The sequence below is a fragment of the Acanthisitta chloris genome, unplaced genomic scaffold, assembly GCF_000695815.1.
Source record: "Acanthisitta chloris isolate BGI_N310 unplaced genomic scaffold, ASM69581v1 scaffold20149, whole genome shotgun sequence".
Lineage (NCBI taxonomy): Eukaryota > Metazoa > Chordata > Aves > Passeriformes > Acanthisittidae > Acanthisitta > Acanthisitta chloris.
The window spans coordinates 663-26,505 of record NW_008690028.1 but is presented as its reverse complement, the minus strand read 5'-3'; the positions used below and the strand labels follow the sequence as shown (position 1 = coordinate 26,505).

At 37.5% G+C, this 25,843-nt stretch overlaps 2 protein-coding genes across 2 annotated transcripts; one reads left to right on the top strand and one right to left on the bottom strand.

Moving 5' to 3' along the window:
• Positions 1–1,055: 1,055 nt before the first annotated feature.
• Positions 1,056–9,796, top strand: FAM102B (family with sequence similarity 102, member B; the record flags this gene model as incomplete). Its single annotated transcript, XM_009081668.1, has 10 exons — positions 1,056–1,176; positions 1,766–1,795; positions 2,302–2,418; positions 3,649–3,695; positions 5,951–6,057; positions 6,604–6,699; positions 7,311–7,497; positions 7,587–7,714; positions 8,111–8,180; positions 9,754–9,796. Coding segments are annotated over 10 exons (946 nt in total), but the record flags the coding sequence as incomplete, so codon positions are not given.
• Positions 9,797–16,461: 6,665 nt separating this feature from the next.
• On the bottom strand, positions 16,462–21,366 carry HENMT1 (HEN1 methyltransferase homolog 1 (Arabidopsis)). The gene is made up of 6 exons (XM_009081667.1): positions 21,250–21,366; positions 19,921–20,033; positions 19,172–19,306; positions 18,645–18,827; positions 17,676–17,853; positions 16,462–16,872 (listed from the first exon to the last, which is right to left on the bottom strand). The coding sequence occupies exons 1-6, from the start codon at positions 21,364–21,366 to the stop codon at positions 16,462–16,464; spliced, it is 1,137 nt and encodes a 378-aa protein (XP_009079915.1).
• Between the last annotated feature and the right edge of the window lie 4,477 nt (positions 21,367–25,843).

The window sequence follows — 25,843 nt, the reverse complement described above, 5'->3', positions numbered from 1 at the left end:
ATAAAGTTCTGTCTCTTGTTAAAGATGTCAAACTGGTTCTTCAATAATAAGCTGTTGTAAGATGTTAATATAAAACATAGGAATGCATGTATTACAGAAATGAAAGAGTAAGATTTTTTTGCTTCTGCTTCTCTTATTTGAAGGCTGTTCTAGGAAACTTGCTCTGTGGTTTGAGACCTTCTAACTTCCAGTTTTAAATGGGTGTTTAGTTATGCTTTATTTTAGTCCTAACCACTTTTCATTTGACTTAGTTATTTGGTCTCTCAAGTATTTGAATCACTAGTGTTTTTTTTATTATATGTAATTTTTTCTTGTAAGATACAGTCATTCTCCTTGTACCTGTTCATTTTGGAGTCTGTTCTTGCTCTAACAGTTACCCAAACAGAATAATGTGTTCTGCCTGAGCCTTATAAAATGACATTAATATAGCTGAAAGCATCCTACATTTTGCCTTTTTCTCAGACTGTTACCCTCCTGTGAGGAATAAATCTATTCAGATATGTCACCTTAGTTTGCTCTCAAATGATAAGCTCCCAGTATGTAGCTGAAATTCTTGTTTGCCCCAAGTGTGTTCATTTCTGTCTGGTTATTTCACATCATCTCCTTTCTACTTTTCCAGGCCTCAGATTTTTCTAGTTCTGCTTTTATGATACTCCCTTTCTCTGTATTTAAAACCTACTTGTCAAAGATGGTATCTTGAGCACATTGCAAAGCTCAGCAGCTTGGAAGGCAGTGCCTGGGAGCTAATGTTCAGGAAGACTACACTCTCCTGAGGCAAACTGGAGAAATTACTGTCTCATTCATTTAGAAAAACACATGGCTGTTGAATTTTTCATGAGGCCTAATATTGTTCTCAAGGTCTGAAACAGTTATTAATCATGCTACACAAAGAGAAGAATGGAGGATTATTATTATTTAGGCTTTGGAACAGATTTTGCATGAAATGACCAGTCTACAAACAGTGGAACCAGTGTTCATTCTTGAGCTGTCTCATTGCAGTTTATGGTTCTGAATGTGTGTGCAACTAATACTAAGCACATGCTCTCTCTTTGCAGGGAGGTAGTACAGGCAAATTGTGTACGATGGAAGAAAAAGTTCTTATTTATGTGTAAAATCAGTGCCAGTGCCACGACAGGGATTCTGGATACTTGCACTTGCAGGGTGTCTGTAAGGAAGGTAAGTAGTTCTTTCTCCCTCCTCTCTTCTTTCCTTGCTCTTTCTTCACTTGTTTTAATTTTTGAATGTCTGATAAACTTCATAAAGCAAATTTTAGCTGCAACCATACCAGCTATTCCTTTGGCCAAAATTCTCTAGTAATCTTATTAATTACCTTAGTTGACTAATTCATTGGGCTTTTAAATTCTTATTGAAAAGAATTATTCCAGCAGGGCAGCAGAGGAATTGCTCAGCAGTGTAAATCAAATCAGCAAGCAGCAGTAAACTTAGAAGCCTTGAACTGTGCTAAGTACCAGAATTTTGTACACAGCACATCCCACCTTTGCAGATACTCTGCAGGTTTAGCAGGAGCCAAACACTGCTTGGCATCAGGCACTCACCCTTCTCCCTCTCCACAAGATGAGTCTCCCCTTGGCCTGCACCAAAGGCAGTATGAACACTAAATTCTAAATGACAAAGGACAATCCAGCAAATGTGTGCTGAGATGGTCTTAAACTAAGATAAGTACTCACTTTTCTAAAACACCAAACCTGAGTCAGTATCTTTAATGGATTAATGGTGTGTCCTTTTTCCTTCTTGTTTCCCCTAGGAATTAAAAGGAGGAAAGGCATATGCAAAGGTAAATAGAGATGTATCTAAGTTTGCCTACAGATAAGCTTTTTTTAATTGTCATTTTTTATCCTTTTAAAGTAATTCCAGAATAGTATAATAATAACTGTGGTTTCATTATGTACATTACAGTGACACAGTGCTGTTGGAACTCTCAATCACTGTGTTTAATAAGTATGTGACAATATTATACTGACAAAATTTTTTCTTTCAATTTGGTAGGTGGAAAGGGTCAATAAAAGTAAACCCTCTGCATGTGTTTGCATTAAAAAATCAAGAAAATTTTCCTTGTTCTTTTTTTCTCTTGACACTTTTTCACTGAAAATAGAACTATGCAGAATTTGACACTGGAAGTTTGTTTTCTGCTTTTTGCTTTGAGCCACTCCCTTCAATGGGCATCCTCTTACTCATACTTGAGAGAAACTGCTGTTGAGTAGCACTCAATGTGGTATGTAGCAAGCACCTTCATTTAGTCATCTGTTTGCTTCTAACTTTTTCATTTTCCCCTCTGAACAGCTGGGATTTGCAGATCTAAATCTAGCAGAGTTTGCTGGATCGGGAAATACCACTCGTCGCTGTTTACTGGAAGGTTATGATACCAAAAACACAAGACAGGACAACTCCATTCTCAAAGTAAGTTGTTTCCTTTATCATACTGAAACTAATAAAGCAGAGAATTAGTGGTATTATTATTAAGCACTTAATGACGAAACTAATAAAGCAGAGAATTAGTGGTGTTGTTATTAAGCACTTAATGAAATTTAAAACTTACTTGCTGAACTTCTTTCCAGAAGGAAAGCTATTTAAAGTAAAAACCAAGTCTTGTTTAGAGGCAGTCACTAAAATCTGTGCAGTCAAAAATAGAATTTGTCCTACTCTGAAATGGAGCTGGATGGCTGTAAGAGAAAAGCTTTCAAAAGGTGTTCCTATTCTAACAGAGGCTGAAAAAAGAGCAAGTTAATACATTATATCTTTAAGACTGAGCAACTTTCCATGCATCTTTCTGAAGAGTAAATCTATTAATCAGCTTATTTATGTATAAATAAGCCTCAACACCTCCATGACTCCTGGAACTTTCCTATTTTCTATTTGATAGTGATCAGTGTACCAGCTGGTGAGCATTGTTGCAAGAAAACAACCCTGCCATTCTCTCTCATTTGTCCAAGGGGTTAACAAAATTGAATAAGCTCCCTAAACCTGAGAATAATTACATGCAGAATGTTTGAAGTAAATTCTGTAAAAATTTATTTTCCCACCAAGACACTAGGATGAATTTCCCATGTTGTTCAGTATAGTCTAAGCATGCACTTAGTGATTTCCCTGACAGTCACAGGCTGGTTCAGAACACAGTTAATGGATGGCTGTGACCTGGCTAACAATCCTTCTCCATGCACAGTGTCCTAAAGCTTATTTACCTTTTGCTGTCCCTCTGATGTTAGCACAGCCAGTTCCTGTAAGCTAGCAGTTTGCTAAACACCCTCAGCAAAGAACATACTTCAGCACCCACTGTTCTAAACAATATTCTGTTTGCTCATTAATATTTTAGATTTCCTGTCTCTTTTTTTCCCCTTAAAGCCATCTTAAGTATTAATGATTCTGAGATTCTCCTTGATCTGTGTGTTTCTCAGAATCTTGTACGTGTAAGGATGTTACTGTAAATGCTCTTTTGTGTTGTTTGCATCCCTACTAAGAAAAGTGTTGTTTTTTGCATGAGTGTGTTTATTTGCCTACGTGCTGATGGCATTTTATTTTAATTGAATGTAACATTTGTGGCAAGTATAACTTAGTGACATGACCATGTATGTAGCACAGACCAATTGCATTTTCCATTCTTATGGTGGGTTTGGTTTTCTGAACGTGTAGGTTTTGATCAACATGCAGCTCATGTCTGGAGACCCATGCTTCAAAACGTAAGTGGGTAAAAAAAATCTTTGTGGGGTGGTGGTTTGGTCGTACATCCTTGTTGAGAATTACACTGCTAATCTGTGGTTTTACATCTCTCCAATCTGACAACACTACTTAGGGAAAAAAAAAGGCCATGAGTAAATGGAATGGTAGCTGAATAATGGCTAACATGGTACAGTTGCCAGTAGAAGTATCACAGTTCTCTTTGCTGTTAAATACTTGGTTTATTTTCAAGCACAGAATACTAGCCTGTTCATCTGTGCCATTAAAAAAGAGTAAAATCTAAAAAAACACTGAAGGGGAACTATTCCCACAGAACCTTATATAAATATACTTGGGACAGGGTGATCTGACTAATACATGTGTTTGGAAAATGTGCTGTTATACCTTGATTCACAAGTCTCAGATGATTTTAGGACTCATCTGAGAAAAAAAAAAACAAACCACAAACCAACCAGAAGTGTGATATGTCTTAGTACAAGAGAAAGCACTTAGAGATATTTAGTTAGCAAAGACATTATGCAACTTAGTAAAAGATGCAAGAGGTAACATCTGAGGGGGGAGGTAGCTAGGAAAATACACTGCTATATTTGAGGACCCTTTGGCCTCATTGTCCTCAATCTGTAGTTGAAGAAATGTGATGTTGCACAGGTCTAGCTCAGGTGGTTCACCACAGGAACTGTTCCATGTTCCCTCCTTTGCACCACTTTCTCCTCTCTTCTACCAACTGGAAATGAGAAGCATAGAACACTATAGAATCTCATCTTGTGCTTACTGAATAAATAGCAAGAGGGTTTTTCTGAATTTCTTTGATTTCTGTATCCCTACACCTCTCTGACTTTAGAGTAACTTTAGTAGATTTACTTCAGAGTCAGACCTGTTAACAAATACATCCCTGGCACTGATAATTTCTCAAAGGCGACTGATCATTAGCCTTGTATACTAACAACACAAAGCATTCCTGTTTTTTACTGGCTAGTACTGAAGGAGTTGAAATTAGTACCTAAATAGCTTTCTGACTCCCTAGGAAAAAGATCTCTAACTGAAATTATTCAGACTTGGCATTTTCTTCCAAACTGGTGATATAACCATTTCCTGGAACATTAACTTTCAACACAAACAGAACAAAAACTTTATCTAATCCAGATGTCCTTTGTAGAAGGAAAAATAAACCTTAAAACAGTTTCACAATCTGGAATCAGCTACATATTTTATGAGGAAGCCTAGAAGGCTTGATGTTTGATCTGGGGTGACATCCCTGGAAGCATTCAGGTCTTGCTTTCAGAAGTATGTTAGGCTTTTAAGTCACACAGGCACTGTATTTCTAGAACTGCTTTTTTCTTTCTTTCTTTACTTTCAAACGTGACAGAAGAGGGGATGTTACTGTATATAAAGACAGTGACTCATTTACTGAATATGTCAAATAAAATATGTCAACAAATACCCATTTGTATGCAGACCAACAGTCTGTTCCCGAAGTCAAAACCAACACAGCATTAAAAAACTGTAGGTAACAGCTTGAAATGTATTTTGTGTGTATTTGCTTGCAAGAGAACGTTGATTTCACGTTGTCATTTTCTAATTAGTTTCTTTTGTAGGAAGTAGAATTTAGAGGGGAATACATGGAGATGATGCCACAGGCTCCTCTGTTAGGAGTGGGAGGGTTATCAGTCCTGAATCTCCTCCTGTACCATGACAGAGATGAAGCAAAGACAGGACTATGTCACAGCTCACAAGCCAAGTTGGCCAACTGTTCTTCTGCATGTTTGGGGTTTAACTTACCATTCAGTCATGTATGTACATGACATATAATATATGTATGGAAACACATATTCTTAGCATGTGAGCTGTCCTGTGATTCATACACTTAAAAAAAACCCGTGGAAACACATATTCTTAGCATGTGAGCAGTCCTGGGATTCATACACTTAAAAAAAAAAACTTCAAAATAAAGACTTGTCATTCCACCAATCATCAAACAATGGAAAAGCCTTTCCCAGGGTCCCCAGAAACCTGAGTGACTGAGGGCTGAGCAGATGAATTCTGTAAAATGTCCTTAAGTTTAACAGCAAAAGCTGGTGGGGTTTTCCTCTTCAGCAAGGCACTTGGCAGCATGTTTTCAGGAAAAAAAAAAAAAGTCTGTTAACTTTGACACACAGTCTGAATTATGCCAGCTTAGTTGAAAGGAAAAATATGTGCTGATCAATTTGGAGGGATTGCAACAAAAGTACAGCAAATCTTGACCACCTTTCTCTTACAGGCCTCCTTCCACAGCAACATCTATAGCAATTGCTGGAGAATCAGAATCTTTGCATGAAGACAGGAAAGGTGGAGAAAACTTAAAAGTAGTACATCCAGGTATAGCAGGTATGGACTAATGTTCTTGATTTCTCAATGCTTTTATAACTGGCGTCATAGTTTCAAGGAGATGTAAGAAATATTTCAAATCTTAAAGGGATGCTCATGGCTCACAAAGGCACCTTACATAGCTGACTAGTTTCTCCTCCAAACACAGCTGAAATTCTCTTAACCACTGTTAGTTTTTCAGTCAGAAAACATCTGGCACAACATTGTACTATGATAATAGAGAAAGTATGGTTCTCTTTAACTCTGGCACAACATTGTACTATGATAATAAAGTATGGTTCTCTTTAATGCTGGTCAATTCTTTAATGTCTTTCTAACCCAATGGTACTCACTGTTTTACTCAGATGTTATGTTTTTTTAAGGAACACATCTTCATTAACATACATGGTATTTTTGCAGCACTTAAATCTCCAAAAGGTTTGCAGAAAACCAGTGTCAAGTCTCTAATCCCTCTGGGAAATCTGACATTTGACTCTAACTAAGATTGCAGGCAAAGTACTAATAAAACTGGCTTTAGGAACACTACCTGACTTGCATGTGTTTCAGATCTGTCATCCAAGAGTGCCTCAGTCCCAGATGAACTTGGTGCATGTGGACATTCCAGGACATCCAGCTATGCAAGTCAGCAGTCAAAACTGTCAGGTAGCTGCTAACAGTTTTGTTATGAGCTGTTGGGGGTTATTTACTTTCACAGGTTTAGACAGTGGAAAATAAGTATACTTTATGTTTTAGAAAGGGTTTGAAGTTGAAAGCTTCTTCCTGGGAGTTTTGGGTGTGGTGAGGGTAACATTTTTTCCTTCTTAAAATCACAATGAATTGTGGTGAGGGTAACATTTTTTCCTTCTTCAAGTCACAATGAATCATCTTTTTGTAAGTGAGACAGCTTTTTGCCTTCACTCCCTCCAGCTAACATGTTGGAATGAGATTTTTACCTGTTCCATGTGTAAAAACAACTTGCAAATGGAGACTTAGCTCTTTTTACCTGTTCCATGTGTAAAAACAAATAACTTGCAAATGGAGACTTTGCTGTAAAAGCTGAAGGGGATGATGTTTGTCATTATATTTGCTATGAAGCAAGAGTTATTTAGAACAAAAGGAAAGCAGGATGTGCTAGAATAGAGAACCTGAAGTGAATTGCCTACTTGATGTATGCACATGCATTCATGGGGCTATGGAAGTCTCATTACAGGAAGAGAAAACAAATTCTGCTTTCAGGATGGACCTAACCCAATTCTCCTGCACTTTTCCAACAGGATACAGCACATGTCACTCTAGATCATCCAGTCTGTCTGAACTCAGCCACAGGAGAAACACCTCAGTGGGGAGTACCTCAACAGGAACTGGAAGTATTCTAGAGCCATGTGAAGAGACTGAGCCACAAGTAACTGAAGCTAATAGTGATACATCTGTTAAAGATGCACCATCAGAAAAACAATGCAGGTACACTTAACCTGAAAGCCTCATCTAGCAGAAGTAAAAATAAATTACTATATCACTTGTAAGAGCTCTCAATACATTTATTTTTGCAGACATCCTGTAAAGCAAGACTCTGTGGAGTCACAGCTGAAGAGGGTTGATGCTACCAGAGTTGACGCTGATGATATTGTTGAGAAAATACTCCAGAGTCAAGACTTCAGTTTAGACTCCAGTGCAGAAGGTATGGAGATAAATAAAGAGGCTTAGGGAAAACTGATGCACATTACAGGCCTTAGGAAAATCCACTCACTTCACAGACCCTGTTGCTTGTAACAATATGGATTGTACACATGGATCTCTACATTTTCTGCTTCGTCCTGTCTCCCAGAAGTTGAAAACACCCTTGTATGACTCAGGGAACTTTCCCAAATAATTACTTCAAGCCTAAAAAGAGCAGGTACAAATCTAAGCCAAAGGTAGTTCCTCCAACCTACACCATGTGAAGTTTGTTTTTTCATTATTTACAATATTTGCATCTGAAAGTATCAGCTACAAAACTGGTAGATTTAAAGCGATGTAGTTTTAGCTGGAGCAGCCTTAAAGAAAGCTAACATATTTTAATTCATTTGTCTTTTAGAAGAAGGTTTAAGATTATTTGTGGGCCCTGGTGGAAGCACTTCTTTTGGAAGCCATCATCTACCTAACAGGTATGTAGCCTGAACAACTAATCCATAGGCAATACTATAGAAAAATCCATCTTATACAGCAGTTATTCTGTATTTACATTCTTGATCTTTCTGGTTTTCTCTTCTATATCATTTAAAAGCACCAAAAGAGCTAGATTGTCAGGTTTTAAAATAAAACACCTAGATTAGTTCCAAAACAGAACTGATGTGTCAGCCATAAGAACTGTAACTTTCAGAGCTTCTCAAGAGTCTCAGTTGCAAAGTTTTCAGATGTGAGCAGTGTTTCAGTATGGACACAGGAAACAGACACCAGCTGCAAACCTTAGCTCCATAGCTTTACTACATTACTCCAGAGTGGAAGTAAGTTTAAAGTGTTTTACACATCTACATTTTACAGTATCAAACTTTTATGTCTTCCTAATAACAAGCCCAATTTTCTTCAGTTTAGTTTTTCCCACAAATCCTGTTTCCATTTGTTACATTATTTGTTTCAATAGGTTGTTCATCTTTCAACTACTGGTAGCCCTAAACTCTCTCCATTGATAATCTGCTTCAGATTATCATCTTGTTGCTGTTTTACAACCAGAAATACTATTTTCTTCCCTAAACCCTCTTCAGAGACTCTGACATAACACTTGACCTGAATTAATTATTCATCCTTTCAGATGAGAAACCATGAGAAACAAGCAGAACATGCTGTAATACCATGTTTCTGCAGTCCTACATAATTCAACATTTTTATGCCAAGAAATTAGCACAGCATGAGTATTTCAACAATTACTTCTGAAGTTAGGTATAAAGGCAGTTGATAATGTGTTGAATGTAAGAAAATAACTGCATTTTACACATACAATAAATACTTAGGTTTATATAATAATTCATTGGCTTATTTGGGCACACCAATGTCTTTCTAGGATAACATGTATGGGTACAGAACACACTACAGCAGGATAGAGAGACCTGTCCTAATTCAGTTGCCTGAACAGTCCAGGCACAATATTATATTAGAGCAGAGTTTGCCCTCTTTATTTTTTACAATTTTACTGCAATTTGCTGTGGAAAACCATCCACTATGGTCTGTCATGTAGGGGGTGAGAGAGTTTTGTTTATGATTCAGTGTGAACAAAAGACTGGAAGACCTTTCTCTTGTATCTTAACATAAGATGACTATCACTTACTGGTTTCCTAGATATATTTATCTGTTTATGTACAAAAAGAGTATTAGCTGCCTATGATAGAGCTGTGGGGAGGAGTACCCTAAAGATAACATTTAAGAAGTTATAGAGAAGTCCTAGAGTATCTTATTTTTCAGTTACATTACTTTTCATTCTCTATTTTGACTGTAGTATAACACAAAATGCTGCAGTGCATTAAACTGTAGGTGATTCAAACATGGTAATGATGTGTTTTCTACCCTCCACATTTAGCCATTCTGGTACTTGCTGTTTGGGTGGGGAGAGGTTTGTTGGGGGTGTTTTTTTGGGGGAGTTGGTTGGTTGGGATGTTTAAATGATAAATTGCTGATGTGTGATACTTGCTGTTTTGCTTCCATTTAAAGTGATATTGAACTAAGTTCTTTGAAACTTTCTTTCAGAGTAGGCTCTGGAGCATATGAGCAGGTGGTGATAAAACGCTAAACTAGAATGACAAACAAGAGGGAAACCTGGAGCTCTGGTGTTGATATTTCTGGTTTTCTTTGCTCTGTTGCAAGAGTTGAGAAAGACTAAATGGACTCCATGTGATCTTTTTCTGAAAAGTGTCCAAGAGTTGAGAAAGACTAAATGGACTCTGTGTGATCTTTTTCTGAAAAGTTATGAAGTGTTCCTTGCTCACAGAGCATCACCTGTGGTATGAAGGCAATGTTTAGCTACGTGTACCTTGTGAGAGCACTTGGACTGGTTTTGTAAGCTCTAACTGATGCTAGTGGAGTTACTTTTTAATTTGTATGAAACATTTTTGGAAGCATGATGGAGTCCCATTTCAGTATTTTATACAAGAGATCACTTGTGGTGATGTACTATGTAACTTCTTTTCTAAAGAAGCTTCTGAAAGTTGGTCTCACATGAACCTGCAAGAAGTAATTACTCAATTTGATCCTACCTGACATTTTAGGCTTACAGAAGCTGCTTACTTCTATCAAGTTATTACCAAGTCAAAGTTCTGGCCTCCACAAAACAGCCCAGCTATGTTTTAACATAACCAAAACCTCTTAAAAAGTATTGAGCACAACTTCACTGTAAGGTTGAACGGCAAAGATCAACTTCATGTGCATTTTAAAAAAACCCAAAACTAAATAGACCTTAAATCAGTTGTGTTAACTGTAAATGAAGTCTACAGGTGTAAATGCATCAAATGTGGCATATTTTTTGTTTCAAGTGATGCAAAAAGTGAAAACACTAAGGCACAGTAGTGTATCATGAAGAAAGTTGGCTTGATTGTTCAACCTGGAGGACAAAAGCTGCTTCCACAGAAACTCACTTTGTCAATGCATGAACCTTGAGATTCAATGGGATGGTACTGTTTACAAACCTTGTCAGTAGTTTACTACCACTTACATTTTTTTTACTGTAGGTTAACCCTTCACAATTAGTGTTTTGTTTGTGTTTTGAATGTGCCTTGTGGGATTGGGGAGGTACAGGGAGATGAAACAGTTTAAGCTTTAAAACTAGGTAAACACCTATACTATTATTAATATAACTTGTTAAGAGAAGCACTTTATTGTAGACATACTCTGCACTCTGAAAAAGTCTTAGTGTGCAACAGCTTTGTTGAACACTTCTTCCTTCACTATCTGTCCACTGTTACATTGAGGTCAATGTACTGTATTTAAATTTGCACAAATAGTGACTTGCCTGACAGGCAAGAAACAGCTCTTTACACTTTCATTGAGAATATGAAGGAATCCATTTCTAAAGGGATGTGTTAGGTGACAAGTAGGTGCATTTAATTGTAACCTACAAATGACCTTCATTTTGTTACATTTAGTGGTACTGTTTATCAGTAAGGCTTGGAATAAATAAAAATAGTGTGGCTACGTTGGAAAGCTCTGAATGCTTCAGTTCTGCTCAGAGTGATGTTTGACACCTTTTTATTGAAGTAGGCCATATTTAATGGGTTAAATTAGGCAAAGCAGACATTGTTTTCCAGAAATCCATAGTAGAATTATTAAACTAATTTTTATTTTTAAGGAAATTGAAGATTTTAAACCTTGAGTACTGTTATTGAATATGATGAATATGAGCTACTTCTCCATTTTGGTACTTTAAATACTTTTATTTTCTACTGTTCATTATAATCTCTTTAAAGTGTTTAGTTTGGTAAAAAATAAAACACAAACTTCTATTTTAGCTGCTGTTAAAAGAAGTGTGGTATTATGCATTTCTGTTCACCACAGGAATTTAAAAGAAACTACCTAACTGCTGGTATACAACTATCTCTCAGAACATTATAGTTTCCTTTGCTGTTATGCAACTAATTCGTACCAAAAAAAGTCCTACTACAAGCCCAAAGATGCAAGAAATTTGAATTGGTTGCTTTCAGTACGTATTAACACTGCTACACTTGTTGACAAATCTCTTCAACCCAGTGCTAGTCAGATGGCAGCTCACTCAAGCTTAGCAGGAGAACTACATAGTTTTTGAAAAACATTGTACAGCTCCTGCTGTAATTCTCAAGGGGATTTCCATGGCCCACATTTGCATTTTATCTTAAAAGACACAGCCAATTGCTATAGATTAAAGATCTTGTTTACTAGAACCAATTAAAGGGCAGGTCTTTTAAAGAGTAGGGAAGTTGACATGGAAATCCAGCTTTTCATAAAACCCTATCCTATTAATTGATTCTTCTGACTTAAGTTACAACTTTTTATGAAGTGACTCTCTAATTGTGTGTATTTTAAGTGGAACATAACCTTCATATTTAGGTGGTGTATTTTCTTTTTTGTAAATTGTGTTATACTGGAGCCTTCCATTCAGTGAACTGTTGAGGATGTGTTGGTGGGTTATGGTTTTTTGTAACTGTTTTTAAATGCAAATCTGTCAGACATTCAATAAACTCATGCCTTCAGCTTGGAACCTGTTCCAAAACAATTCTCTCATTTTTTTTTTTGAATGCAAAAAATTACAAACTGAACTGGAGGTTTGTGTCCATTTGAGTTTCTCTAGTCTTCAAGCTTCACCTCTGCAGATTATTAGATTTCCCCTCCAGTCCACAAAGTAGTGGCACCATTACTAGTACAGTTATTTATCTGCTTCCTGGGGAGGAAAAGTAGTATGTCAGACTTACACAAGGAAAAAACCAATTTTAAAGTGTGAGGCATATTGGTAGGTTAGCAGTATGTCAGACTTACACAAGGAAAAAATCAATTTTAAAGTGTGAGGCATATTTTTCAGGCAGACTCCACAAGTAGCAGCATTTGGAGAAAGTGAGGGCACTGTGCATGGTCCCTCCTCACTTGCAAATGACAAAATGAATCCTCCTCATCTGAATGCAAAGACCTACTACTCCTTAAACTTTCATACAGTCTCTGTAACTTTGAAAATTACCTTCTTATTTTTTTTAAAAAATAATTGTGTGTATTTGTCTTCTCATCTCTGCATTCAAAATAAGCTAACAAGCTTTCTAGTACTGCAGTGAGTATCTTTCCTTACAGTAAAAAAAATCTACATTGGTGAAAATTGAAGCTAATTACAATACAAACTGTTTAGCACTAAGATCAGTGCAGAGTAAGGATTAAGAGATCTAACTGTACCATGTGTAACCAACTTCAGTCTCAGCTGGTTCAAAAAGTAAGACAATTTTTTCCAAAACTTCAGCAGAATATCCTAGAATTTCATTTGTGGGTTGTTGTCTCTCCTCTTGCTTTAGGAGTTAGTAGGTTCCTTATAGAACAAAAGGCAAACAGAATCAGCAAACAAAGTCTTCCAGTTAAGGACGTCTTTTTAAAATGTTTTTGCTTTCCTACTTCTGTTTTCACACTGTGTTGTAGGAACATAGATAAGGAAAATGTGTCATTTCCACACGGTTCTTTTTCTCATCCAGAAGAAAAACATCTCATGATATAATGACTATCAGAACTACAAATACTGTCATTGAACATGAGGTGCATTTTGTGAACCTTCTGACATGAGAATCACACAAAGCCTAGCATGGGAAAAAAAAGAACTTTCTTTAGTTTAACTACAAAAAGAAGAAAGTCACAACCACTAACCTAACGCAGATGTAACTAAATGATCCACATCTGATTCATCAACAGAATGACAAGAAGCCATGGCAGACAGGACTGAAATGCATCAAAATTTTATGGCTGTGAGATCTATTTGTTTCAGAAGTCTCTGGGGAGACAGAAAATTAACTCCTCTGGCTCTCACAATTAGGCAGTTGGGTTTTATTTATTCAACTGAGGGGATATTTTTAGAATTGACTTACACCACTTGCTCACTTTGTTAGTATTAGTTTAGAACACTGATCAGAAATGTTCTATGCAGCTATTTTGACCGTAAACCAACAACAGCTATTACCTTATTTCCCTTTATCCAGGGTGCTGCTGTTTTCTTGGTGGTTTTGTTTGAGGGTTTTTTGTTCTTGTTGGATATTTTTCATCTCTTATTTGGATTTTCCCCTTTAGAACAATTTAATGTTGTGCTGTTTTGAGATGTGTGTGCCATCTCCTGGTCAGGGACATTGTCACACTCAGTCTAAAACATTTCATGTTCATAAACCTGCTCTCAGCAGCCTGATCTGAGACATCAGAATTGCTCTTAGTTTCAAACGAGTTTAAGTAGAACATAATAAATACTGTGTTTATTCACAAATATACACAGGATCAGTATCAAAGAACCAACCTGATAATGAAGAGCTATGCATGGTGAATCCTATCAAAGTGTTTAGCTGCTCCTGAAAGGACAGGTATTTCAGTACTTTAAAGACATTAAAAGAAATTAATTTAAGCCAGTGGAAAGCTAACACACAAAATAGCTTATTTTAGTAAATGCTACCAGTCTGGATTAAAATCTATATATTCTACACAGCACTTCTGTATACGGTATGTAACAGCTTCTTCAGTTTCAGTACAGATACTGAAGGACACTGAACACACAGGGACCAACATCTGTAGTTTGACTTCAGATTTTCCCCAGGAAAAGCATAAGCAAGAACGTAACAATTTGTATTTGCCCCAGCTATCATTAAAAACTGAACTCTCTTAGAAAGAAGGACTCCTCCTTCATGAATGCCTTAAAAACTGGATTACTGTTTAGGCCCCTTCACATCAGTCCACCAAATATTCACATAATCCATTTCCCAGGTGTAGCTCCAGAGCCTTAAGGGTATAATGTCTGGAGGAAAATCAAGCATGTATTCATACACAGTCATGTCTGCTCACGGGACATTCCTGTAATTACATGTTACCTGAACACAAAATTCAAGGCAAATACCACTGCAAATCTGACAGGTCTTCCCTTTCCCTCATTTTAAAGCAATCATTGCTACAAAGCACATGAAGCACAAAGTTTCAAGAAGAAATGACACCGGCAGAAGTTCCCTAGTCCAAAAATCTTCTAACTATAGTAAACTACCTGGAGATATTTTCTTATAACCAACCAATGTTACTCTCCAACAGCTGTGCTTATTTATTTACCAACTCATCATTTTAGCTGTATTACCATACCACCTATGGCAAGTTCATATCACAATGTCAAAACCAGTGAAACCATCCTAAATACACATTAAGAATGAATTTTAGTTAATTCTTGATACTTAAATATTGTGGGTTCTATAATCCATGTCTATTTTTTGTAGGAGAAAAATCTCCCACAAAAGAAAGCTTATTAAATAAGCATTTTTAACCACTCTATGACAGAGCACTGCAGATCATGTGGGTTCTATAATCCATGTCTATTTTTCGTAGGAGAAAAATCTCCCACAAAAGATAAAGCTTATTAAATAAGCATTTTTTAACCACTCTATGACAGAGCATTGCAGATCACTATTCTCATACAACTTGCATCAACCTGTTAGAGATTCTGTACCATTTCTCTATACAGAGAATTACACCTGCCTTTTCCCTTTATGTCCGATCTGTCACCTTAAGAATTTCAAGTGTATTCCAAAAAATTACAATTACACCTGCCTTTTCCCTTTATGTCTGATCTGTCACCTTAAGGATTTCAAGTGTATTCCAAAAAATTAGAAGGTAGAATACAGTCATTTTCTTTATGAAACAGTCAGCCCTTACAAAGAACTTTTTCTTTTCAGGAGGTTGTGAGACTTGCATATTTTCTTTATGAAACAGTCAGCCCTTAAAAAGAACTTTTCAGGAGGTTGTGAGACTTGCACGTTTCACACACATGAAGTCAGTTTGATAATACTATTAGCTCATGGAAAGCTGCCAATGACACTGAGCCATGCACAGAATGAGGCCTTTCACTTAACCATCTCTGCACTCACACAAAACATTCAGGTATTAAAATTATTGGTACAGAACACTGGGGTACACAAAGAAACTAAAAAAGCACTGCAGCGTGCTGCTTCATTATTCCTCTATGTGCATCTTGAGCATCCCTCAAAATGTTTGTGCAAGTCCATCACCTGTCATGAACTTATCATGCACTTACATATACAATTCAGCTCTACCTAAGAAAAAGTCCTCATGGCCAAGGCAGAAAGCTCTGTTTTCTCTAACACCCCTGCTTTGCCTTTCTGCTGAATGTGTCAGCAAAACCTTTTGGACAACAGCTGCTCATGAGAACACACAGTTTCTCAGGTACACCAGGGCCAGGTTAGCAAACACAATGACAGAAGAGTTTTTTGAAATTTGAAATTTTATTTTTTTTCCAAAACAGAACAGGGAAATATGCCAGTTTTATATTTCAACATTTGCTTTTCATCAAGGTTGAGTATGTGCTCATCTCCAAAAAGGCATCTCTAAATTTTATTCCATTCAGAAAAAACTTGCTCTAAACCTATGTCTGACCCACATTATCTAGCACAACATAGTTCTGTGCCATCATCACTATCCTTAGAGCTAACAAGAAATTATCAAAGCCAACCTAGTAATGAGAGCTACAATCAGGTAACAGAAAGCAAACGAAAACATTGAATTTTCTTAATGAGAATTAATGAATTCCTCTTAGCCCCTATGAGTTACTGCTGCCTTTGTCAGGAGCACTCAACTCCATGAGAGAGGTGCTGACACACAAATACCACTGGCAGGAGGTTTAGACAAGATTTTGTGGTTCCAGTTAGCATACAGAACACACCATTTGACAGCTACTAAACCCCACTTTATTTACTTCAACTGAACTTAGTGTGAGAAATCTGTGATATAATTCTCTTCATATTCAGTACTGAGCATCACAGCAGAACCATCACTGCTCATGGTGACCTTGCCTGCAATAAGTTTGCATAACTTCTCAAAGGTACCACAAAGTCGATTCACTTTGGGAAAAGAAAAGATAGTTGTGAGAGGTACATAAACCACATTTCCACTGACAAATGGTTCCATGTTTTTTTCAACAACCAATTTTCCAAGAAAGTCCGAAAAATAGTTCACTGAAGGTTGGAATTTGGATTTTCTCTCAGGACCATCACCATACTCCTCATGTTTTGACATGAAACGGTGCTTAATGATTTGTGCTGTGAAAGTAACTTCATTGACCACTGCATTCTGCAAGTACTTCTCATCTTTAAGGCTTGGATACACTGCTTTGAAGACCTTTATAACATACAAGAACACATAAAATGTTTATCACTATGACAGGCTCAGATTTTAACATTTGCTGTCAAAAACATAAAGCTTCTAAAATGTGAACATCATTTTTTATTCAATCCAGTTTTGCTTATTAAATGTTTTCAGATAATAGAAAACTAGGCAATGTGAGTTGATGTTATGTCTTACAACTGCAATGGCAGTTAATGGAATTTTTAAAACAAATAATTAAATCAGGCTTCTACCTGCAAGCTACAGTCACAGATGAGGCAAGGTGAAGCCCTGCAAATCTTAAGCTCATTCCCATCAGTCTCTTACTTTTCATATTACTCATTACAAGGCTCTGGTGACAGTTCCACAGCTATGGAGATTCTGAGCTGCTTCTGAACTGCCATCTGAAAACCAGGACTATATTATGTCATTTATTTTTCAAAAGATACACTGTCAAAAATGCTTTTTTTGCTTTTGATTTTTCTATGTATCTGAAAAATTTGTCATTGACAACAGCCCCATGATAAAAAACCCAAATGATTAGAGGAAAAACTATAAAAATAGTATATGTGGTGGAAAGGAGAACTGTCATCCTAAGGGTAACAGTATGTTAAGATAAGAATGATTATCCATATTGTTATTTAGCAAATACCCTAAAAGGTAAAGAACTTTATACAATTAGAAACATCAATTATACAATGAGAGTCTCTTGATCTGATGGTGTTTGATGGTCAGAGTGAAGACTGGATAGTAGTCTAAGGTAAGAACACCTTCACTGGTAATCCTAGACAACTCTAAAGGAAGAAAACAATACTTACTGTTTTGTAAACTGCTTCAGTGGGTTTCTCAGAGTGAACAGGTTTACTGGTTTGAGGATATTTTCGAAGAAACACACCTATTTGGGTACAAAACCCAACACTCTCCATTCCTGTCGGTGGGTGCCCTACACCAGTAAATTCCACTGAGTAATCATAGCATCTAGCAGCCTCTAGGGCCCTAAGAAAGACAAATTATTCCAATCATACAAAATATTCACCTTTTAATGTGACAAAGATACATCCTTAAGGAGAAACAAGACCCTGAGCCTGGCAATGATGGAGCATGATTTCTCTAACAATACTCATACACCCAAAGATAAGCACTGTCAAAACTTGCTGAATCAGAGGTGTAATCATATGCCTACGACAGTCTGAATCATTTAGTATCAGTAATTTAGGCATCCAAATGTTACTGTCATTTCTAAAATATGTGCATAGAATGTTCATGCTCACAGTTGCTTAATCACCAAGTTAAATGCACTGAAAGTGAGCTACAAAGTACTGATTTCCAAGAACAAAATTATTTGAGAAGAACCCATTGAAAACATGCACACCCCAAACCCACAAGAAACCTGTTAACAGAGGATATAAAAGTGTGGCTTGTTGTAAATGTGCAATGAGTAAAGTCTACCTAACCAAGGTTACAACAGTGTACATGACATGCAAATGAGAACCATCTTGTAGCACATCAGCCAGCAAGAACAAAGGGACAGGGCAGGGAAGTAAAATGACACTACCTACCTGCATCATTCCCCAGGAAAAAGCAGCAAACTAAATTAAATTCTCGTGTATGTTAGAAATCATAATACTTACATGTCACAACACAAAGACTTTTTGTGTTTGCATCTCAAAAAAACCTACTCCTTCAGTGATATCAGTATTTTTAATTCACATGTATCTAAGAGCAGAATCTAAACTTACTCCACTGGGCACCCAGAGCTGTCAGCATATGATGCTCAGAAAGCTTACCAGCCTTGGAATTGTGCTTGGTTCCATTCAAATTTGTGGTCTGGGTGCCTGTATAAGATCACTCCTGGTAACAAAGGGTTAAATTCTGAATTTGGAGTACTAATCACAACTATGTCTGGAGCCATGAAACCAAACACCACCTCGGGAAACTTCTTCAGCTCTGACTCTTCCAGGTGTTCTATTCTGAAAAGAGTAAGCTTGTGTTTAACACACCCTCCTGTATTTTAATCTTAACAACCAGTCAAAAAAACCCAAACCCATATCTGTACCTTGTAATTTTACACTTAGCTCTGCACTGTTCGCACCGCCACTGTGGCCAAGTGGCAGAGCAAAGGATTTGTCTGAGCAAACCTCTCGCAAGAGGTTGCTCAGTATGGTTAATTTAAGCACAAGTTAGAAGACGCCACTCTTGTACCTGCTACTTTTCTGCTTGAAAGGTTTGATCAAGTTTGTTTGGAATATGGCCAAAATTCCAAACTGAACCCTAATGAACATAGAAAAATTTAGTGTATTGGGCTAATACTCACAGTTCAATACATGTCACCAAGTCAAAACCAAGCATGCAAGGATCTTTATGGGCAACTGAACCCTGATGCAAGGTAATGGTTAGGGATCTTTCAGGTGGTTGCAAATAATCAATAGGAAGAGGAGACAATGTATACCTACAAAAGTATCAAAAATACAACATTACAGAAAGGACCTTAAGACAACATAAATTGTGCATGGAAATGAACTAGCTAACACCCTACATAAATACCTTGTAAATCTCAGAAAGGTTAACTACTTTACATGGATATAAAAAAGAATATCCAATACCAACACTTTTTATGACTATCTACAACAGGACAGAAAGAGCAGAAGAGTTAATCCAGGAGCTGTCCTTCATGTTTACAGAAATTTCCACTACACTCTTAAGTCACTTGGAAAGCTACTTGTAAATTCTGACAGTAGTTCAACTCTAAACACACAGCAAATCTGGTTTAGAAAGGCTTTGCAGGGTTTTGGGGGAAGTTTTAGGCAAGCATATTACCTATTTTTTCCAAATAAAACACACTTCAGAGGCTAAAGTACATGTGCAAATTTCATTCTGAAATACTGCATTAGACAAAACACACAATAAATGTTAAATATAAAAGGTTACTTCTCTTCATTCTTGAGAAAGAGCAAGTGATAATGTCAGCATCTAAATCCTACATATTCACTGAAATTGTATTCATCCAGTCATACCACAAGGTCAAGACAAATAGAAACCTTAAAACATGATCAAAGACCTTACATTTTCTCTTCCATTACACTTGCACAGATATCTAGCCCAGCTAACACTTCAATGCAACTGCAGAATTTCAGCATCCTGAGAAGTGAGCCATCAGCACATCCTAAATCTGCCACCTGTAAATTAGATATTAAATGATGTGTAAATGCTACATATTTCCAAGCAATTTCAGAGACTTCCACAAAATCAGAATTCCCTATTTATGTCAAAATAACTTTTAAATGATAATGCATTTCACAGTCATAGCTAAAATTTACAGTTGCAAACCAGCAGGATAGAGGTGGATTTGAAAATTATTTTAAAAATATCTATGTGAAGATCCTACAAGATTTTTTTAAATAATTAACCTTTTGTTATTACAGCTATAAACAAGTACATGTAGAACATCCCACTGACTCTGGAGAATGCCTTCCACATCAGTAACAGCAAGGTATGATTTTAAGTATCAAAGCTGCAGAAATTTTCACATTCACCACTGCTTTTCACTGAACTGTTCTCCATCCAAAACACTGAGAACAGGCTCATCAGCTGCTGCAAGGTTCAGAGACACCCGAGTACACAAACCAACCCTCACTGTTTTTTCCCAGGCTCAGTCAAGGCTGAAGGACACTGCTCAGTTCTCCATGTGAAAATCCTGAATAGTTTCCATCCAGCTTATCTCTACCCTATCCCACATCAGTTTCACAGTTAAACACTGAAGACAGAGGTACTTAACCAGGTTTTGCACTTTGGGAAGAGCTGCTGAGGGATGAAGAGGAGATAACATGTTAGAAAAGGGCAACCACTACACTATGTAACTTAAATAATTAAACTTTTCAAGCGTTCAGGTGTACTGGGGACACACACATGACAACACAGAAGGGAGTGATGAGACCTTGAGAAAGTGGAGACAAGTTAGCCTCACACAATCCCACACTCCCACTGTCACTTCTCATCTGAGAACATCCATGTGGATGATGAGATAAACCTGATACCACATACAGAACTTACAGCTCTAGAAAGCAAAACCAAACTATAATTGAAAGCAGCTTGAATCAGATTCCTCAGCATTAAATCAAAACCAGAATATCCCCTGTTCTCCAAAACAAGCTAAAGCATTTCTCTTGCTTAAATATGCTCCTCTTCCCATCAAGTAAAATTAATTACATGCAGCCCTGGAAAACAAAATATGATGACCAAATGTCTGCTAAGGCAACCCAGTTTTAACAACAGCTCCTCCCCTACTCATTTGCTAACTGGGTCAGGATGTTATTTACACATTTTGTCTTCCTGAAATACCCAGTATCAACTTTTTTTTCAAATTTATAAACTAAAGAGACAAAACATACCAACCTTCTTGGGCTTGTATTTCTCCACTAAATCTTTAACGAACTGGTAGCGTTGTTTGTACAAAGGAGGTGTAAATTTAGTAATTTGTGCCATCTCTTCTTCTTGAAAGTTCTTATCCATAATATTTTGGTAATGCTAGAATAAAGTTAACTCTGTATTCTGAAGTGCTGTATAACATCAAATTATACAGTTTGCTGTTTTCAGAGGTGACTAACTCACAGCTAAGCAGGGGTAGACCTGATCCCAGTTCTATTCAAGAGAATGACAAAAACACAGGAATTAGCAAACTTAGGTCCTGCGTTCCATACACATATACACATATAATTATGTAAATTACCATGACAATTCACGCAATTATGAAAATTACCTAACAATTACAAACTATTCACAAACCTAAAAAAGCGAGTAGCATAATCTGGCACTCTCCATCCAGCACACGTGGACAGAGACTACAACCGAACTCTACAGCCCAACAGCACAACCAAAGCAGCTGGGCCGAACCTGAACGCGACTCAATTGCCCCGTAAGGGCTTTAGGGAGGAGCCTGAGCCCTGCCCCGCTCCGCTCCGGCCCCTCCCGCTGCTCCCTGCGCCTGCCCCTCCACCTCGGGCCGAGCAAGGTCTGCCCGCTGTCCTGCTCCCCACCCCTGCCACCCTCCCTCTCTGCTCCTGAACGGTGGTGGGCCGGGCGAGTCCCCAATTTCTACACTAAACTGATAGGAGAAGTAGACTGAAAGCAGTCAGCAGACTGAACAGTTAAAGCTGGAAGCATAAAGAATAACTTTACTCATAGCACTATTTCAGCTTCATTAGCAAAATAGCAAGGATTGCATAGTACAGACAAGAAGCTTCACTAATGGCATTGTTTTAGCTTAGTTAGCAAAACGATGCATCTTATCTATAAGACAGTAGAACTAACTAGACTCAAACCTTGGCAGTAAGGGGAAAACTAAGGCCATGTGGGGTGTGGAATGAAGAAACAAAATGTTCAAGATAGAGGCAAGGTCAGCAAGGAATGCAAAACTGTACAAAGGGGTAAACGGTTGCATAACAAAGGTGTCCAAAGGGCACTGAGGAAGAGGAGACACTTCATCTTCACGACCACCCAACGACCACCAGGACCATGGGACTGATGCCAAGAGGGAGGAGACGGAGAAGTATATGATAATGATTTCCTATTACTAATTATAATAATAACCACCAATTCCTGGAAAAAATGAATATATATGAGCATTTAATGTATATAAACTGTGAAGTTTCTGTCCCTGGTTGCACAAGTTTGGTGGAGCGATCCCCCTTTGTGCCCAGTGCTGACTCAACAAATACCTGCTGCTCAGAGATACAAGTCTGTGGGTAGTTCTTTTCCAGCCTTTTCCCAGCATCAAACCCCCCAAAATCTCCCTACACCTCCCTTTAGGTGCTGCTGTGTCTGCAGATGGGTTTGCTGCACTCTGTAAGACAAACGTGCTGTTGCGCTGGTTTGGGACCTGCAGTGAATGAATCTTGCCAGGCTGAGTGAGGGAGATACCACAAAACTCAATAATATGGGTATTTCTCAGGATCTCATTAAGTCTTTTCCACACTGGAGCCAGATTTGTTGCTCAAAGGGCAGCAGCAGCTGCTTGGATACATGGTGAAAAGTAGAAAATGTGGCTCAGGATGTCCTGTTTCTGTTCACAGCATGGAAAGCATTTGCTAATTACAGGACAGGGCTGCTAGTTGTAAAGGATAGTGTGTAGGGGAGGCCGAGGATGCTGGAGGATTCTGGTGGCAGTGAGGATAGAGATTGATAAATAAGTTAGACTGTAATTCAGTGCCTCTTTAGCTTTCAGAAAACACCAGGAATGCATATGCTGATTCTTGGCTAAGTTTGAAGTTTTGTGGGATGTGGCCTAGACAGAGCAGGGGTAGCTAACAGAAGGTTAGCTGTGCTCTTCACACAACAGCTAGGAAAGGTATGTGAGTGTGCTTGCAACCTTGCAGTGCAGACAGCTCTCTCAGATATTTCAAGTTACTGGAATGATTCCATTCTGTTTTGTTTGGCCTTCTCTGTTTTGCAGGGTTTGGAATGCAATAGCAATTACCTTTTCATTGTGTTCATTGGTTTATGAGTAGTAGAAGTAGGAGCTGTCTGTACAACTTTACAATTGTTTTTCTTCTGTCAAAATAAGGAAGCACTAAAAACACTGTGTGCAAGTAAGGAGCCTGAGAGTTGCTATTTCAATCAGTTTGGAATGCAAACAGGCTCTAAGTTAAGTGTTGTAATACTATCAATCTTTAGTTATAGAGAAAACTTGTTTTAAAGTGTATTTAACACCTGGTCAATTATTTTTGTAGGATTTCTCCTCATTAAGATTTACAGACCTGCATAACCCAATTTGGCCATGCACAGTGAGTATCTTTGTATAGGAAATAATTTCCATTAAATCCCTTTGGCTTGCCTAGTAATTTGATTTTTACCTTTTCATTAGGTTGCTTTTTAGAAAAGAAAATACACTGTAGTTGAAATAATGTTTTTTATACCTTGTGCAAAAATAAAAAGATAGGTTGGAGGCTCTTTGTTTTATATCCCAGCTTCTCTTTTTTGGCTGTTGAGTAATTGTTTAACCTTGAACTATCATTTAGTACCTATGTCTCAACTAGAAAATCTATAAACTGTGCATAATATTTTTTACCTCAGAGAGAGAAAGTTTATTAATAGAAGTCTTTAATTTTCCCTGCTTAAAATGCTATAGATTCTGGTATCCTGTGAAATTCTAATTAGAGTTCAGTATGACTAATTCTTGAGAAGATGAAAAAGTTCAGGGAAGAACAGTAGTAAAGTTATAGAGTAAAATGCAATTCATAACACATGGTGAATTCATACATCCTACCAGTTGGTGAGAATTCACCCTGAAATGTACCACTGTAAGTGAATCCTTCAGAATCACCTGATGTTATAATTCTCCATATCAACAATATCATCACAGAGATCTCTTGTGGTGTGATTGTTCCATATCGGGTGATGAAATTGGATTGGAGAGCCAATCTTTTGAAGACTGGCAACATGAAAGAGATTGCCAGTTCTATTTGAAGCTTTAAACTGGACAATCTGCTTTGACTCCAGGGTGTTTTTGTGGTTTGGTTTTTTTTCCTTATGCAGTGATAGATCTATTTAACAGTCTCAAGGCATCACAGAATAATTGATGCTGAAAGGGACTTTTAGAGGTTCCCCTAGTGCACACCCTGCTTGAAGGAGGTCTAAGTCATTGAGGTTCCTCAGAAACTGGTCCTCCAAGCTATTTTTCACATTACAATCTGTCATTTCAAACTGAATATTCAAATTGCATTTAGTTCAATATGCCCACAAATGAAGCAGGTTATTTTTAGAGAAACCTGTTGCTTTTGTACCATAAAGCATCTCACAGTATGAAGTCATGACTTGTGAAATCTTCAGCTGCTGAGACTTATTTCCTTCAGTAAGTGGGATGACAAAGGCAACTGTATGCAATTCCAGTACTTTCTCTTTAAAGCTGCATTTCTTTTGTGATAGCAAAAGAAATCTAACACAGCACTGCTGCCAGGAGACACTAGTTCACAGTGATACTTTACAGGAACACACATGCAGCAATACTGCTTAATCTATAATTGAAGAGCTAACAACCACTCCTATCAACCCAAATTCAGAGAATGTTTAGTGACTTAGGTACTGCTATTTTTCTCCTCAGTTTCAGCTAACAGATTCGGCCTGTTTGAAAACAAAACCAGAACTGATCTGTGTGAATGGGAAGTGAGATTATGCTCCTGCACACAAATTGCCATCTTCTTCCTCCATTATAATAAGATACACTCCCTTGCAGTTTGCAACTGAAAATCACCTCACTGTGGTGTTTTTGGTTTGTTTTTTTTTATTGCAGTCAGTATAAAGACCAGCTGGGATGCCTGAGGCGGAAAAATGTAATTTGGAGCAAATGGATTTATAGGTTGCAGCTATGTCAAAGGGTTCAGCATGGCCATCAAAGAGGGAATGCATAAGAAGTACAAAAATGTTATCTTTTGCAGAGGAAAAAACACTGAGCTTTGGAACATGTTGACTAAATTTCTAACAGGAAAAGGCAAATGCATGAAAACACCATTTGGGTACTATAAGAGAAATACAGGCCGACTTGAAGTGATTATGCAAGATAAATTAAGGAAATGCTCAGAGTTAAGGATACCCTAAACAACAACTACAAACCCACTAGGGTTCAAAGGAAAGTTACTACTCTGGCTAACTGCCTCCAGAACAAGATTAGTTCACTGCTATAAAGACACTTTCTTAGAAGTAGTTTTTGTGACCTTTTTCTAGGTTGTTCCTAGAAAAGGGGAGTGAAGAGCCTAGATAGCAGAACAGGAGCTTAGAGAAACTAACTGCCAAGGCCCTGATAAGAACACTCTTCTGTTGTTGTACAAGCTCTAAGGTACATTAAAGGGCAGAGTAACGAGGGTAAATTACTGTTTCTCAGGGCTTCAATGTCTAATGAAGAATGAAGGTATTTTAGCATTACTTCCAGCAGTATTTATCTCCTAGTTTCTAAATTAAAAACCTATATTAGTTTTATGTACCACACATGTAGAAA

Coding starts and splice junctions, on each gene's coding strand:
- HENMT1 (XM_009081667.1), bottom strand. CDS start 21,366: ATGGATAAGAACTTTCAAGAAGAAGAGATGGCACAAATTACTAAATTT. Junction 20,034..21,249: donor AGAAATACAAGCCCAAGAAG/GTTGGTATGTTT, acceptor TCTAATTTACAG/GTGGCAGATTTAGGATGTGC. Junction 17,854..18,644: donor CAAGCACAATTCCAAGGCTG/GTAAGCTTTCTG, acceptor TGTCTTTCTTAG/GGCCCTAGAGGCTGCTAGAT.